The 14,766-nt window shown below is 38.4% G+C and overlaps 1 protein-coding gene across 1 annotated transcript; it reads left to right on the forward strand.

Moving 5' to 3' along the window:
- The first annotated feature begins 682 nt into the window (after window positions 1-682).
- Window positions 683-14,566, forward strand: NDUFV2 (NADH:ubiquinone oxidoreductase core subunit V2). The gene is made up of 8 exons (XM_056854938.1): window positions 683-785; window positions 7,061-7,227; window positions 8,948-9,010; window positions 9,098-9,214; window positions 10,567-10,735; window positions 12,912-13,021; window positions 13,558-13,634; window positions 14,433-14,566. The coding sequence occupies exons 1-8, from the start codon at window positions 683-685 to the stop codon at window positions 14,524-14,526; spliced, it is 900 nt and encodes a 299-aa protein (XP_056710916.1). The 3' UTR covers window positions 14,527-14,566.
- The last annotated feature ends 200 nt before the right edge of the window (window positions 14,567-14,766 follow it).

Consider the following 14,766-nt stretch of genomic DNA (forward strand, 5'->3'; position numbering starts at 1 on the left):
ACAAAGGTGGAATTAATTATTTAATAATGTAATCTTCTGCAAAAAGGATACATGGTGCTGCCCAACCTTTTCCTATTATGTTCTTAGAGCAAAGTAATCTGATTTGTGCTTAACATAGTCCTCAAATAACAAATACCATTATTGTTGAAAACGGTTAAAAGTGATAACTAGATTAGCTATTTTAGGTCCGCTGAAATCACAATGGGACTTGGTTACTCTTGCGAGTAAACCCAGTGCATCTGTGTCACGGCCCTGGTGGCTGATATGATGTAGCAGAGAGTATTTGCCCAGACAGCTGTCTCCTTTGAAGCTAGGGGGAAACTTGGGATCTACCTTCTGTAGTCTGTAGGCAACACATATGAAACTTAAAAGCAAAAGGCTCCTTTTTTCACCAACGGCTGTCAATTTTCACCTTGCTGGTGCAGACTGACTGAATGACAAACTTCCACAGCTGCTTTTCTGATGTTTATATGGTTGTCAAAAGGAGTGGACAAAACAACGGTCCAGCCTGTTCGTTGGAGATAGGTCAAGTCACAATTAATTCATATTCAAGGAAAGTAACGCTGAATTCAAATAGTAAGGAAACATCTAATGTTGGCATTATTGACACACAGCATTCCAGGTGCTGTCATTCCAAATATGACATTGCGACAAACCAACCCAGAACATTGTAGTGGCACAAATGGGTCTTGTCTACTGCATCAGCGATCATCAGCTATTGCCTGATGTGGCACTGCAGCAGCAGTTATCAAAACTGATGAAGCTGGGCGCTATTCATGTAGGAAGTATGGCATGAGGTCTGCAGGTAACTGATATGTACCGTGCCCAGATGCAAAGAAAGATAAAACTCCATACCTTTATTGGTTGTGTAGAAGAAGGAAGATAGGGCTATCTATCCATGGCTACTAGTCAAAATGAATACTATCATGATGCAGAGGAGCACGCCTATTATATTAGGTGCTTTGGAACACAGGCAGGGCAACGCTGCTGCAGTCATCTTGCTTGTGGCCTTCTTAGGGGCACTTGGTTGGCCACTGTGTGAACAGACTGCAGGACTTGATAAGCCTTGGTCTGATCCAGCATGGCTTTTCTTATGTTCTTAAGAAATGTTGGTGTGTGTATAATTTGCATGGTTGGAATAACAGAAATTGCAGCTGATTACACTCCCTCTGCTATACTCCTGTTCAGAGTAAAGGGGCCCTCTTCTGTTCAGTGGGTCATCTTGCTCACATGCCATCCAAAAGGAACTCTGGTCAACATAGAACCATCTACATTGAAGCAACAACATGCACTTGACACCAGGTAGCAATCTAATATAATATTATTGTAACTGATAAGCAGCATATTAGAATTGATTTGCCCAGCTTGCTGGCACATAGCAGAATTTTAGTGTTGCTATTTTATTTCAATACATATTTTAGTGTGCTGGTACACCTTGAAGCTGTGTAATTCTATGTATGCTTAATTTGAAGTAAGCACCATCAATGGGACATATGTCTGATAAATATACATAAGGCTTGCTGTAGAGTGAACCTCAAATTTATCCATAGGTGACAACATGCAAAGCGGTGGATTATTATTACTTGCTTCTGACCATTGTTTTGGAGATGAAAATTCTGCATTTTAGACAGCCTTCCAAATTTATAAATCCGGCATGTATGAAATCTCCGTTTACATGCCACATATCCAAAAACAGCACACCATAATTATCACTGCATGATTGTTTGCACCCAGCAGGATAAGATTTCAGAGCTTTATCCTGATTTTGGTTGCTAAGATCTTGAAACATCTGGCTCTGGAGCTGTTTTGACAATGGCCCCTCGGACAGGATGGAAATTGAGAAAGTTTAATCTTCTGCCTGGTTGAAATTACAAAGAATTTTGCAGGGAACTGGAATTGGCAAACAGAAGTATGATCTGACTCCACTGGACAGTACGGTCTTACAAGACCAATGACCCCAGTACATGTGGTTGAAAAGAATGCTGCTGTTACAGTCTTTTAAGATTTCTAATGTACTTTGTGTAAATTCAGGCGTAGAGGCAGATTTGGGATTTTATTGTCTCCTGTCTTTACATCTTGCTATTCTTCCATCTGACAGGCAGGCACACCGCTCCTTAGTTTATGGAGAAATGAAGACTGAGGTCTCGTGCACGCTTCCAGGAACAGGCCCACTGAATTCACAGGGACTCTTCAGTCAGCACGCGCAGGATACAATAATATAACATGAAAAACTTTTTTTCGTATTAAAAACAAAGCTATATTTTTATGTGTGTGTTTTACGCAGGCCATCCTTAAACCATATATATATATATATATATGGTTTATATATTATATATATGTGTGTGTGTGGTTTATACATTATATATTTTTATGTGTGTGTTTTACACAGGCCATCCTTAAACCATATATATATATACACACACACACACACACACACATATATGGTTAAACCATGTGTGTGTATATATGTATGTGTGTGTATATATATTTATACACATATAAATATTATATATGTGTTTATATTACATATATATATATATTATATTATGTATATAATATAAGATATGTGTGTGTGTGTGTATGTGTATATATATATGTGTGTGTATGTATATGTATATATATATGTGTATATTAATATATAATATATATTATGTAACATATATTATTTATATATATATATATATATATATATATATATATATATATATATATATATATATATATATATATATATATATATATATATATATATATATATATTTACCTAAGTATTCCACAATATCTACATATTTTACCTAAGTATTCCACAAACTGCCGGAAAGACGAACCGTCACCGTATAAATCTACACTCGCCCCTCCCCCGCTCGCATAACAGCCGAGCCCGATTTCCGCTCAGGACGCCCCGCCTACCGAAGGCGCACGTCCATCATGCCCGACTGGGAGGAGATGACGCAGTGCCCGGCCCTCCTGCTCGCACTGCGCCTGCGCGGATAGGCAGTCGCAAGTCCAGCCTGCGAGTTGCGCCTTCGGGGCAGAGACGCGGGGCGGCTGCAGTGGCCGCTGCCATGTTGCTCTCCGCGCCTCTCCGGGCCGCCTTCGCACGTTCGGTAAGCGGTCAGGGAACGGCGGCTTCCCCGGGGTGCGCTGAATGCAACTGACTCTGCAGACCGAGGCCGGTAGAATCCAAGGGCATGGCCTTCCCTGCCTTCAAGAAACGGGAAGGAGAGGAGGCCGGTAACAGCCCCCCGATATCTAGCCGGGGGGGGACGGGAAGCAAGGGTGAGGGGGCGGGGGGGAGAAGAGAAAATAATGCATGGGGTGCGTGACAAGAGGAAGGAATGTGCGTTTCCCTGGCACGCGCGTTGGGAGGGCTGTTGCGCCTTAGAGTTGACCTTTCAGGGTCCGGATTGTAACCAGTATCAGCCTTCAAACAAAAACCGAAAAGCATCTGGAGGGGGTGTCTGAGCGCATGGGGAGGGTTCACACACACGCGCGCACCGTTTCTTCCCCTCTCCCTAGGGTTTTATCTTTCCCTAATGGAAGTGACTGTAGTTGCCTGTTACTGGCCGCTGCGTGCAGTTGGACCCTCAAGGTCAAGCCAGATGAGACTGTCTCAGACCCACGTTGGTTTCTCCCAGATTTTCATTATAAAGAGAGTTGGGTGGCAGGTGAGAATTGGCAGTCCAGCATAAGTGGGCTGGAGCAGAAGCTGGACCCTACCGGCTTTTCTCCGGGAAGACCTTTATTTATTTACTTACCGTTTTGGAGCCTAACCTGGAAACAGAAAAGTTGAGGTCTGGTAATTTTAAGGTAAAAAACATCGGGGGGGGGGGGTTACTTACTTGCCCACTTATTAAAGGTAGAGGTAGTCCTCTGTACAAGCGCTGGGAATAATTAATGCCCCACTTTAAAACAGTTTGGGAGTGGGTCCATTGTTAATGCTACAAACCTATGCCTTTATAGCGAATTTTACTCTACAATGACCTTTTGGAAAAGAGGGCAGGCTGGAAGAGAATAAGTCGCTTTCCAAAGGCTTCTGCTTCTGGGGAGCAAAATGGTGGGTAGATGGGGCCTGTCATCCCGTCCAACAGAAATCTTTTTATGTTCCTAACAAGTAGCCAGGCTGGAGAAGTGGGTGGGGAAAAGAGTAGTTGTCATTTGATTCTCCCAGTGTGGGCATGAATCCTAGATGAGGCCAGGCAGAAGAGAGCACTAAGGGAAAAGACTGCCCTATCCAATCTGTTTCCTTTATCCTTAGTTATCTTTTCCCTAGAATATCAACCTGAGCAGAATCAACCCAGTATGTATGTGTAGCGATTGCAGAAGAGTGCTAGGAAAGGGGCGATGGGAAAAGGACAACAGAAGATGACGGTTGAGATGCATTGGTTCCTTCTGAATGACTAGAGGAATCCATTGACTTTCTGAAGGGGCCATGCCTTAAAACGAAGACATTGGCTGCTCACAAACTAATCTTCAGGAACTGTCTCCAAGCAGCAAAATTTTAGAAAATTTCAACAGGGATTATGCATACATAAAACATAAGTACTGTTGTTCAGTACATACAGTACAACATGTATGTACATAAAACATTCAACACACTGACAGCCAGTGTGGTGTAACAGATAAAGTGCTGGGTTTGAATCCCCACACTAGTGCTGAAACTTGCTGGGTGATCTTGGGCTTCTCAAACACTCTCAACATAACCTACCTCACACAGTTGTTACCTCATAGGAGGAGAGAAAGATGTAAGCTGCTTGGGTCCCCAATGGGGAGAAAGGAGAGGCATAAAAGAAGTGAATGAATACATGTACTTTCTTACTGTTGAATTAGGTCTCTCCAAGCAGGCTTCACATCTGATCGCATAAGCAAACGGGGGGGGGGGATAATTTATCTGTGTAATCAAATGTAGAGTTCAATTGCCTATTGGGACGCATAGGGATGTAGCTACACTACTGGAATAAATGCACTCTGACAACCTGTGCAGATTACATGAACAAATTATTTGCCACCAAAATACTCAGCACCATGACCAAATGTTAACCTGACAGAGGAATAAGTGAGAAACTACAAATGTAGAATGTACTGTATATTGCTTTACTTTTGCTGAATCTTATGTCTGTGCTGCCTTGTGTCATTACATTAATTTATCAAAATCTAGCTTGCTTTCATGGCCAGAAGTGAGGCTTGCTTGAGAAGGCATAACTCAAAAAATTAGAAAGCATGTGTGTTATATGTAACCTTTGTGGAATTTATTGAAATTTTGCAATTTAGAGACAGTCCCTGAAGAGCAGCTTTTGAGCAACCTGTCCCCTTTTGTTTTAATGCTTAAAAAAAACCTGTGGGTTTTTGTGTTTAATCAAAAGGAACCAATACCTCCCAATAGTCATTCTCTGTTGTTGCTTTTTGCCTCTCCCAAAAATAGGAGGGGGAAATAGCATCCTAACCTAATCTCTTTAGCCACTCTTGATTCTTGAGCATTCACGTCAAAAGATGCAAACAAAGATCTTCTGTTCCTTTTCTGTCTGGATGGGAAATGGACAGAGAACAACATTAGTGTGCTTTTGTTTCCTGTTGTCTGAAGCATGCTATTAAAGGTTGCATTCAATATATTTTTATACTTGGTATTGTTTCCTCCTCCCTTGGCTTGAGAACCTGCGTTCTCAGGTGTCTTGAAGGGAATTTATGGTGGTTATCTGTATCAGTAGGTCTGAAATTCTTCTTGTCCTAAACATACTTCTTTGCAAGTAACATTAGTCGAAACAGGGTGCTCTTACAGTGCAATCCTAAGCTGCTTTACACCCTTTTAGATCCATTGAAGTCAGTGAGCTTAGAAGGGTGTAACTCTGTTTAAGTCTGTACTGTTAATTTGGAATTGATTTGTATTAGTTGCTTCTGTAGACCTTTTGAAGTTTGAAGATCTTCACCAAATTTGGCCTTAACACTGAGTTTGATCCAGTGAAATGCTGGGTAAGGCACAAGGGATGCATATCATGTTTGCAGAAAATAATTGTTACACTCTAGTGATTGGTGTCCCATAAGTCTCTAAAAATGATTAATCAACTTTGGGAACTATAGAATGCAGCAGATTGTTAAAGGTAAATATATGTGATAGACTTAAAGAACTAAACCTAGTGCTTCTGTTTAGAGCTTTTTTTGGCACTGCTGTCTGACATTTATTAGGTATTTGTTTGGAATCACTTGTTTTCAAATACTTGTAGCTTGGATTATTACCAGTGTTACAAGATGGTATAAATCATAACTGGTGTAGTCCCCAAGAATCTAGCTCACTTATACATAAAGAATCTCCTGTTAATGTCTAAATTGTTCATGTATTTAAACTTCTAAAGGTTGAGTCCTGGAAATTGGCATTTTCCTACGTTTGTTAAAAAGGAATATTTGTTTATTTAGACATTTCCTGAAAGGTCTGTCATTGACAGGCACTTTACATGAATTAGATATGCTTTTCCAGTGTGTTTGATTCCAACAAGTCAGATGGCACCAATCCGTTTGTGCTGGGGAGGAGTGTGTGTTACATCTCCTGTAGAACTTTCTGTTATGATCTCAGTTTAATAAAACCTCCTAGGAATTTTTTTAAGAAACCTGCACATTTTCTTCCAGCGAGGGGAGAAAGATCAAAAGTATATTGGTCTTTAAATATTTGACTCTCACAAAGAACCTCTTGGGGGGAAAAGTTTCATTTACAGTAAGGTGTTAGAAGGCATACAGTTGCAACTGATAGTCCTAGGGAGCCATCCTAAACAGATGACAGGGAATTAGTGTAACAGTTGCTGATGTTACAGAGGCATTGAAGGCAGTATACACAGGTAAGCCTTGCTTGGGTCTTCTGAATTCCTGTGGAAAGGTAGCATTTTGGGGGCAATTATCAGCGGAAAGTTACAAGCAGACAAAACCCAGTCTTTGAGCTTCCTGATATCTTTTCCACTTGCGTGGCCTTAAGTAAATCAGAACAGAAAGTGGATCAATAGATGTACAACTTCATAAGGTAGGTGATATAAAGACTTTTTCGGAATAATCTATTCTGTTTTGTCTTTCCAAATAGTCTTCTGCTTGTACAAAATTCATTGTAGACCTAGCAAGGAAAATATCTATAAGTTGCAACTGCAGAATCACAACCTTCTGTGTTTGCATATTGGTTTTAAGGTGAAGCAGATCCGCTGTTTTCATGCAACAGCTGCGCGCATTAGTGCTGGTGGAGCCTTGTTTGTGGTAAGTAATTTTGTGTATTTGACTAAAGCGGATGTAACTAGAAGTGGATCGTTATCAGTATTCGGTCATGATTATCCTGGAGCAGATTTAAACAACTGCGGTATTCTGCCTGTAGACTGCATAATGCCTAGTTGTGGTTTCGCAGCAGAAGCATTCTGCAAAAATATGTGTTGATCAGTTTGGAAATTGTACACCATTTGCTTCAAGGTGGTGGGTAGGGATCGAGATGCAAACTTTCTGGAAGTTCTGAAGCTATAGGGGAATAGGATAAAGCCACTTTTGAAACTTTTAAACCAAGCCAGTACATCACAGGTACAATAACAATAAGAAAATGTAAGGTCCTCAAAATGAATGGAAACATAGCTCATCTTGAAAAAATATATTTTGCAAATAAGCAGGCTGTGCTTGCAAATGTTCTTTCTGTTAATCTGTCCACTTGCTAACTGTTGGTGCATCACAAGCCATTTCTGCAGGAATAATTTGTATAGCCCTAATGATGCCAGTATATATGTCCTTTTAACCATTGCAGTTATCATTATGTCAAGTTTGTTTGCACGCATTGATCGACTCTGTTATGGTTTGTTTTGGGTACAATATGATCACATACTGAGAAGCCTTTTAAATTGAAATATGGAACCAAATAACTCTGGCTTATGGGGAGAAGATTGTTTCAACGTTTGAACAAATAGTCAGACAGTGAAAACTACTGCATTAGCAGTCTGTTCGCAGAGAATATATTCCTGGTATTTAGCAATTATGTGTTAGGCTTGGGAGTAAAGGACACCAAATGTTGGTGTATTAAAATCTTATTGAAATATAAGGACTATTTTAATGGAATTGCTAAACACATCCTAAACTACCAATCAAGGATATTTTGAATATTGTTATTGTGCATGATTTTAGGAGGCTAAATTGGGAAGTTTCTGCATTTTTCATGTATGACAACCCTTTAACATCTTGTGTGCATGGGGCTACTGCAGTGAAATGTGCTGTAATAACTGATAACTAATAGGTGGATTCAAATTACCAACATAATTACTGAATTTACTTGCACACTGGAGATAATGGGCACAGAATTTTCTTTTACTACAAATGTTTGGGCATCAATTATGGTAGCATGTCTTCTGATTTTTGGAACACTGCACTGAACATTTTTGAAAGATGGTGAGCTTCAGAATGAAACGACTGTCTTTTCTTTCTTAAAAAAAATATTTTTAAAAAACCAAATAGAATCTGTCGTTTCCTATCGACAAGAATGAACATAAGTTTTACAGGAAATGTGACCTTGAACAAATTTTTGGAGAACTATGAGAGAATTTCCGTAAACCTTCGGAATAAATACATTTTGATACTTATTGGGGATGTAACTATTGTTTAGTAAAGCAACCATTTAAACTGTAATTTTAATGTTTAAAGCTTACGGGCCTAACATGTTTTATGACTGCAAAATTTCAGCATCTTCTGTTATGATACAACCGTCATATGCTACATTTAGTTGACGTGGCATGGAATGACTGACAACTGGAATAGGGGCACCCAGCTGCAAGTACAGGAGCCTGCAATAATTGAGCAAAAGTATTTGTTAAGATTCATCTCTTCCCTTAACTCCTCCCCAGCACAACAAGCTCTGTGCATCCTCTGTGCCTTTTGTCATCTAAAATGCATGTTTGCCAAACACAAAGTGAAAATACGTAATTGTGTTTTGTAATTTTTTTTACAGCACAGAGATACTCCTGAAAACAATCCAGATACCCCATTTGATTTTACACCTGAAAATTATAAGGTATGTCTTAGTGGTGGCCAAAAAACTGAATTCCTATATTAAACTGAGATTATGGCCCATTGTGATGTGTGTGTTTTTCTTGAACAGAGAATAGAGGCAATAGTAAACAACTTCCCAGAGGGACACCGATCTTCGGCTGTGATGCCAGTCCTTGATCTAGCCCAAAGACAGAATGGATGGCTACCTATATCAGCTATGAATAAGGTACTTAAATAATTTTTTCTTGTCATCTTTGTTAAAGTGTTTCTCAGATTCACTTTCAGTAATTGTACGTTGTTTGTAGGAATCAGAGTTTGTAACAAGACATTGCAAAATGGACTGTACTGGCATGAGTTGTTCTTTTTTCTGTATTCTGAATTTTTAAATTAAGTTGTATAATCTGTTAAACAGGCTTAAACCTGGAAGTCTCAGGGACTTGGCAATTATAAATTATTACAGATGAGGACACAATTTTAGGTTGTTTGGATGGTCTGGTATTAACAGGTAATGCCTCCCATTTAGATCAGGTACATAAATCTTGTAAACTTAGGTTGAAAAGTATCTTGAAACCAGTTGCCAGCATTTATGCTTTAACCATACCCAGTATCTTATTAATAGCATTTAGCCTCTGCTGCATTCTGTGGAAAATGGTGTTGATTAATGAAAATTCACACCAAAATTGGGATGATTGCTTTTAGAAATATTGGTATATTCAAGCTCCTCATTTACTGCCTTGAAAGTAAAGACGAGAAGGCCTAGAAAAAACCTGCAAAAAATCTGGGGACTTTGTTTTTTCTGATGAAAAAAATTGGAAATTTGGGGGAGTACTGAAAACTCCTATTAAATATGTTCTCTAAAATAAATAAAGTGCTTTTAAAGACAAGATGGGCATGCTGTAGACATATACAGCTCTTAAATTCCAGATGCATTTCTGCACCTAGGATAATCTCCATGTGGGGAGAATGCAGGGCTTTCGTTGCTTCTCAATGGTTGCATGCCTTCTGTTGTCCTTTTGACTTGATGTGGTTGACCCCTTTCACCTCTCCCTCAAACCACTATGACACATTTACCCACAGACTGGGTAAAAAGGAGCTTTTTGTACCATTTCCCCCTTTGTGGGGGGTGAGGGCTCAGAAGGAGGTTGAGCTGAAACCACCCAAGTCTCCGAGGAAAACTGCAAGTTTCATTCAGAACTTAGTTCTCTTACCAGGTAGCAAAAATTAAGGTACATGTGCTAAGATAGCATAGGTTGCATCAGCTTGCAGTTTTCTCTCAGGTATTGGGTATATTTATAATTTTGCTTGTGTAAAACTAAGGCATTTTAACTTTTAAATTCCATAGTTATGTCAAATATTGCAATTTTGTATGCTAAGTAAATTATAAATTATTTATGTTATATTAAAGCAATAAAAGCAGTTTGAATTTGATAATACAGTAAGAATTGCAGATATTTCAATTTTTCCCAAAATTTTCTTTTTTTTCCAGAAAAACCAGGGTGATGTTTTTTTTCCCATGGCTTCAAAATTTCTGGAAATTTTACATCTCTGCTTAAAAGAATATTTTCCCTCATATTATAGGTTGCTGAGGTTCTTCAGATGCCTCCCATGAGAGTATATGAAGTAGCAACCTTTTACACCATGTATAATCGTAAACCTGTTGGAAAGTACCATATTCAGATTTGTACCACTACACCTTGCATGTTGCGAGACTCTGATGGCATCTTAGAAGCCATCCAGAAGAAGCTTGGTATGATACCATATTGCCTTTCTAATTTAATCCTTTGGCTAAGATCAAGTGTAGTAAAGAATTTTGTGGTAATGAAGCTTCTGGAGATAATGACAGAACTACCTAGTGTCAGAGAGGCAGGGCAAGCTACATCATCAGATCCTAAAGATAAATAGGGTACAATGAAAATGAATTAAAAATTTCTTTATGATTTATTATCAATAAATGTTTGATTTGTATACCTATTTTATATACGTATATACCTGGGGTCGTGTAAAAATTTCTCAGGCAAAAAGGGGTCGCAAGTGGAAAAAGTTTATGAAGCCCTGGCATAGAGCACAGAAATGAAGGTTGGAACTTGTACAAGAATGTATCCAGAGAAGTGGGGAGAGAGAACTGTATAAGGCTAGGAGCTGAAGAGGTGACTAATTGCATAGTGATCTGTAGTAACCTGCCAAATCTGTGGCTGCAAGCCTTCAATAAGACTTTAAAGAGAACTATGTACGTTATTGCAGCACAGAAGATAATAACACTAACTGCAGAAGCAGTTGTTAATATAAAACAACAAAATTTTAACTGTGACCTAGTTTTAAAAGAAGGCTTTGCTTTTAAATAGCCTCCTTTGGGGACATGTTTCAATACCATATATTGGAACACTGTACATGAGGACATATGACTAAACATGCCAGAGCACACGCATCATTCTTTGGTCCTGTTAGAAACTTGCAACACAGGCTGCCTACACATCGCATGTATGCAATTATTTGAGTTATTTATTTAAATAAATTTTTATTAATTTTCATAATAAAAAATAACAAATTATAAATCACAAATATCTAAAAAACAAAACAAAAATACAATTTTTTTTTATAGAGGGTACATAACTCCGGTATTGTTAAGTAAAATGAAGAAGGGTGGTATGGATTTATGTTGGAAATGTGGAACCGAAAAGGGTACATTTATGCATGCATGGTGGTACTGTAAGAAAATTAGGAGATTTTGGAGATCAATAATAAAGGAAACTAATAATTTGATCAGTACAAAAGAATATGGATAAATACGATAAGAGTTATATGCCAATATAGTTTTGCAGCACAAGAATTACAATAGCAAAAAATTGAAAACAAGTAAATAAACCTTCAATTAAGGACTGGAGAGAGAAATTGTGGTTGTGGTTGTATATGCGGATGGCCTAACTTACAGAGTCTTTACATGGTAAAGATATGGAAGAGTTTAAAAAAATTTGCTTAAAGGCCATCGCTTTGTGGGATGAACTGGCAAAAATGAATTTTACAAGTATAGTTAAAGAATTATAGATAAATGGTAATGTAGTTTATATAATGTTAGTTTAAGATAACTTTAAATACTGTCAGAATACTTCTTCGGAAGTCCAATGGTGGTGGGACACATTAAGGTGGGTGGTGGGTATTTGGGCACTGTCTATTCTATAAAATTATAATAGTAGATGTAAAACTGTAATATAAGTGCTCAATTATTTGAGTTATTAAAGAAACATTTTTAATCATTTCTTGAAAGAGCTAAATATACCATGTCATGGTAATAGGCCTGTGATGATGGTCAGGCCCTCAAAATCTTGGAAGTTTACACATTTCCCTGCTCATCCTGTGATTGGCCTTGAAGGCATTGTAATATAAAGGTATGCACCCAAAAAATGGAAACGAGGAGTATTGTGCGGAGAAGCAGATTATAGTAAAACTAGTAAATGTGTGTCCTTTTTGGGATAGCCTGGATGGCAGGTTCTACTGTATGTTAATAAAATATTTTTATTCTGGATTAAGAAAACAGGACAAATCTGAAGCAGGCACATGAATTATTTAGGGGTTCTATACCTTTTACTCCTCTACCAGTATGAAGAGGACATGGCTCTTTAAAAGTTCCTTATGGTTTTACAAACACCTTCACAGAGTGTTTCGTTTAAGAAGGTAGACATTGTAAAACAGTTTAAAATTGACATGCTAGTATTTTGCCCTTTGAAAGAAAGTGGGGTAACGTAGCACCAGCTGCTGGTGAATTTCAGGTGCAGCACCTGTATGTGCACGCGCTAGCTCAGCCGGTTAATGGTACACCCACAGGACCTACTATGCTTATCAGTCTTGTCTAGATTGAAACAAATACTGACTCCTTTTGTATTTTTTATTGCTGCCTCTATTAATCAAACTAATCTTTCTTCCCTTAGGTATAAAAGCAGGGGAAACAACGCCTGATAAACTCTTCACACTGATTGAAGTAGAATGCTTGGGTGCCTGTGTAAATGCACCTATGGTCCAAATAAACGATAACTATTACGTAAGTGACTTCCACAAAATCATACTTGGACATAAACATCTTCTGGGTTCTTCTGAGACTACAGCGTCAAACTTTGATTAAAAGTAGTTTGCTCATGCCTATGTAGAGGACCATTAAGAGAATGGTTAAAATAACGAAATATTTCTTTGCATTGGATTGCACTATTCTAATACAGCAACCAAATATTACATCAGTGATTGCTTTACAGTGAGTGCTCAGTCCCCCCCAATACAGATCACAAGCATATTGCCTGATTATAAGATTGACTAAAATTCCCATTCGATATGAGGAAGCTCTCCTCTTCAAAGCTTTAATTCCAGTGATGCCTACTAAGTCTCAGATGTCAGCAATCTAAATCCTGTAGGCTAAATCAATTTCAGTCCAGCACCTGACATAGCAAGGTACAACTGTAGGCAAGTTCTTAAAGTCTTATTGCATTGTTAAGTTTGTTTTTAATCCTATGAAGAGCATTCTCAATGGCTGTAAAGCTTCCTTATTTGAAGAAGACTGCATTTTCCTTATACTTTGTATTACAGGAAGACCTGACCCCAAAAGACATGGAAGACATAATTGATGAACTAAAAGCTGGAAAAGTTCCAAAACCTGGCCCAAGGTACTTTATACAATGCAGAATATTAGTGAACAGTGATAAAACATTTCACTGAACCAAAGCGGTTAGGCTAACAGTGCAAGGCAAAAGGTTTTTCCTCACAGGTACTAAGTGGTCTGTCTTAACTTGGGACATAGTTCTTCTTCCCAAAAGGATTTCCTTTGTTCCATGCAGAGACTGCCAACTAGAATGCCAGTTCAGAAGCTGCTACTTAACGTGTATACATATGTCCCTCTTTTTTGGTTATTAAATTCTTTATTGGAAGAATATGTGCTCCAACCAATTTTTCCTTGTAACTTGATGCTAAGCTGCGTGTTGACTTTGTAAAACACATGATACATAGAACCTTACTAGATGTTCCTGAAAAAATTTAATCCACACTATGGCTTGCATCCAGTGGTCCTCTTGCACAAAGCAAGAAATCTAGGACTCCTTCCTTCCAATCCAAGATTCCTTTCCTTAGCACAAGGTTACCATTACTTCCAACCCAGTGCCTAGCGATTCTAGACCCCCCCAGTGATGCCCATGCACAGTTATGCTGAATCAGAGCCTCTAGGGGCGGTGCTCCTGAATAAGTGGGCATTGGGTTACAGACATAGTTGGTAGCATACATTTGATAATTTGATTGTTAGATTCATCACTGGGTTCCTTTTTCATAAAAAAAATATTCAAGTTAGTACTATCTATCTAGAGAGGCTTGAAAAACATCAACCCAGATCTGAGTCATTGTTGTTTTCATCCTTGAGACAAACACAAGTGGTGCAACACTGAGTAATGGTTAAGATTGTATTTTATTTTCAGGAGCGGGCGCTTCTCATGTGAGCCGGCTGGTGAACTGACTTCTCTGACAGAACCACCCAAAGGACCTGGTTTTGGAGTTCGGTCAGACCTTTAACAATGTTGTACTAATTGTAAAAAACAAAACAAAAGGACTAATAAATATGGACTGTGGATAGCTGAAAATGAGTATTCAAGTATGGACTTCAAAAAGATAACTTGGTAATTTCATTTAGGATTGTTCAAGTAGAAATGTGCTATCTGGAATTAAAACAATTACCTTTATTTTTGTTTTGATACTTTATTGAAATGATCTAAAACAGTCTTTATCAGCTTGCATAACTACAAATATGTACAT

Source organism: Euleptes europaea, chromosome 8 (genome assembly GCF_029931775.1).
Source record: "Euleptes europaea isolate rEulEur1 chromosome 8, rEulEur1.hap1, whole genome shotgun sequence".
In the NCBI taxonomy this organism is placed as follows: domain Eukaryota; kingdom Metazoa; phylum Chordata; class Lepidosauria; order Squamata; family Sphaerodactylidae; genus Euleptes; species Euleptes europaea.